We start from the raw sequence: 2,856 nt of genomic DNA on the forward strand, positions 1-2,856 counted from the left end.
AAGTGGTTTTAAAAAGGTCCCATTGAGCTATAATGTGTGTGTGTGTGGGTGAAATGGTGTGCTGATGATGTAAACAGAATTGTGCAGCTGGACTCTACATCTCGTGGGTGAGAACTTCGTGCTGAATGGCCAGACCGTTGGCGTGCACGGGGACGTGTGCCAGCTCCGGCTGACCGTTGGCTTTTGGCTGCGCAGCGGGGTGAGCGCTCAAGTGAACATTGGACTCATTGAGGCGGCGCACGCGGTACGTCTCGTAGTGGATGCTGCCCGTTATGTCCTTGATGTTCTGCATGTGAGTCCTGAAAGGGATGCAGCGACATTCAAATGCACGCAGTTGCAGTACGGAGGAGTTACAGAAATAATAAAACCATATTGCATAAGTATTACCAATGTTCGCAACTCAGTATTTTTCTTCCTCCAAACACAACGAGTTGAGTTTATACCAAAAAGTTCTATGTTGGTTTCATCTGACCCCATGACATTCTCCCAATCCTCTGCTGTATCATCCGTGTATCCATTTTGGTATAAACTCAACTCGTCGTGTTTGGAGGAAGAATACTGAGTTGGTGTATATATGTATGAACACCACACCTACTGCAAAGCATGGGGGTGGAAACATCATGCTTTGGGGCTGTTTTTCTGCTAAGGGGACAGGACGATTGATCCGTGTTAAGAAAAGAATGAATGGGGCCGTGTATCGTGAGATTTTGAGCCAAATACTTATTTTCCACCATAAATTACAAATAAATTCTTTAAAATTCCTGCAATGTGAATTCCTGGATTTTTTTTCACATTCTGTCTCTCACAGTTGAAGTGTACCTATGATGAAAATTACAAACCTCTGTCATCATTTTAAGTGGGAGAACTTGCACAATCGGTGGCTGACTAAATACTTTTTTGCCCCACTGTATATGTATATATATATATATATATTGCGTACATATACATATACATATATATACATATATACATATACACATATATATACATATATACACACATTATATATATATATATATATATATATATATATATATATATATATATATATATACATATATATATATATATATGTAAATTACTATTAAGTGGACAAAAATACATCAGTTCAGGAAAAAAATAATATAAAGTATGATGAGTAAAAATTACTAAAGCAATACAATTATATATTTGCCTTTTAAATTCTAAACTTAATTAGTTGTATTTACCTATTAGTATCAGCTGAAAATTGACCTGTTAATCTTAATTTATATACCAAAAAAACATTGTTGAGATAAGAAAATCATAATATGATGAGCACAAAAAATTGTATTGGGGTAAAATAGTCTTTTAAAATAAATATTAAATTCTCCACACAAGTTAAAAATATATTTTTTAAATGTATATTTCTAATTATATATTTTTGTTTTCACAAAATGTCCTGTTGTTTTTTTCTCTTTTGATAATTATATATTATTGTAACTACACCTAAATAAAAAAAAAATTGTCACGTAATTGAGGATTAATTATTGTGAAGGTCGTAGTTATATAAGTGTGATACGATATGACAACATGTATGTATGTGCATGTATCTCACCTGATCAGGAGGTCTCGCAGGTAAGCAAACTCGCAGTGTGCAATATTTTCCACTGCAAAAGAGAGGGAAGTCATGTTGATTTATTAAATAACAAAAAAAAAAAACTGTCTTCTAATAGAGGTCAACATCCACAAGCAAATTAAACAAGCCAATGACTGTGATTGAGTAAGTCATAAATCCAACATGCCTTCTCTTGGCCACAAGGTGTCAGTGTTGCTCACAATTACACTGCCTGAAGGACTTCCTCTCAACACAGCAATTTGCAGAAAGTCAGATAAAACAAGTCGGCTACTTTGTAGTCAGTCTAAAACATCTCAGCTTTGACTTTGACTGCAGGAGTTTTGTTTTTTTTCTAAGTGAGTCGCTCTGGCAAACCGACTGTGACAAGCGACTGAGGCTAACTCGTGTTTGGATTACAGATTATGTCAAGAGTGCAAATGACCAAAAAAAGGGAGGAGGGTGATATTTATGTAAAGCTTTGAAATCCACAGGCAGAAAATTAAATTTCCTCTGAGAGCAGGAGAGCTTCTGCTGGAAGTGCTGATTAGTGACTTCAACTCACGCTGGAATCCAAAGCCATGCACCTTTTCCATAATGTATGCTAATAGTGCTGCCTTTGTACACTGTAATGATGTCAGAACTTAACATATCACGGCACATCTTCTAGTGGCTCTACGACAATACTTTCTTCTAATAAACTTGTGTTTTCTCGCCTAGTAACAGTGGATTATTATATTACTAGCGTTTTAAATAAAGGCCACATGGACACTTGCCAAAGCAGTATTCTACAGGGGTGCCGCAAAGACGAAGAAGGGGGAAAAAAATCATATTTGTGTTAAGCGCCTGATAATGTTTCTCTTAAATGGCTTAAATGAGAAGCTACCAAAGTATCATCAGTGCTAAAAGGGGTCCTCACCCAGGGTGCCACTGAAGGCAAAATATTTAAACAATCATCACATGTCACTACTAAGCAGACCAATCAACCAACGTCCAACTTTGTCTTTGTATTGCTTTCTTTTTATTTTTATGTATTTCAAAAGAAAAAAACAGCCTCATCAAGGATTTGTTATGGAAAGAACAAAAAACACTGGCGCCACCATATTATTAGTCATCAAAATGTTTTGTAGATGGTAGATTCTTTTTGAACTAGCGTAACAATTACAAACGTACTAAAATATTCATATATATATATATTCATTATTACAATGAAATGCATTATATTTCCCCCCAAAAAATAAAAAAATTTTGATATATATATATATATATATATATATATAAAT

At 34.9% G+C, this 2,856-nt stretch overlaps 1 protein-coding gene across 1 annotated transcript in view; it reads right to left on the minus strand.

Annotated features, from left to right (window-relative positions):
- LOC133539015 (septin-9-like) overlaps positions 1-1,665 on the minus strand; it is a 2,489-nt gene extending 824 nt beyond the window's left edge. The window contains exons 1-2 of the mRNA XM_061881053.1: positions 1,577-1,665; positions 1-299 (exon numbers count right to left, since the gene is read on the minus strand). The exon at positions 1-299 is cut by the window's left edge and continues 824 nt beyond it. Coding sequence (XP_061737037.1) covers positions 95-299; positions 1,577-1,650 — 279 coding nt within the window. The 5' untranslated portion in view covers positions 1,651-1,665 and the 3' untranslated portion in view covers positions 1-94. The remainder of the gene's footprint in view (positions 300-1,576) is intronic.
- Between the last annotated feature and the right edge of the window lie 1,191 nt (positions 1,666-2,856).

The sequence above is a fragment of the Nerophis ophidion genome, linkage group LG01 (assembly GCF_033978795.1).
Source record: "Nerophis ophidion isolate RoL-2023_Sa linkage group LG01, RoL_Noph_v1.0, whole genome shotgun sequence".
In the NCBI taxonomy this organism is placed as follows: Eukaryota; Metazoa; Chordata; class Actinopteri; order Syngnathiformes; family Syngnathidae; genus Nerophis; species Nerophis ophidion.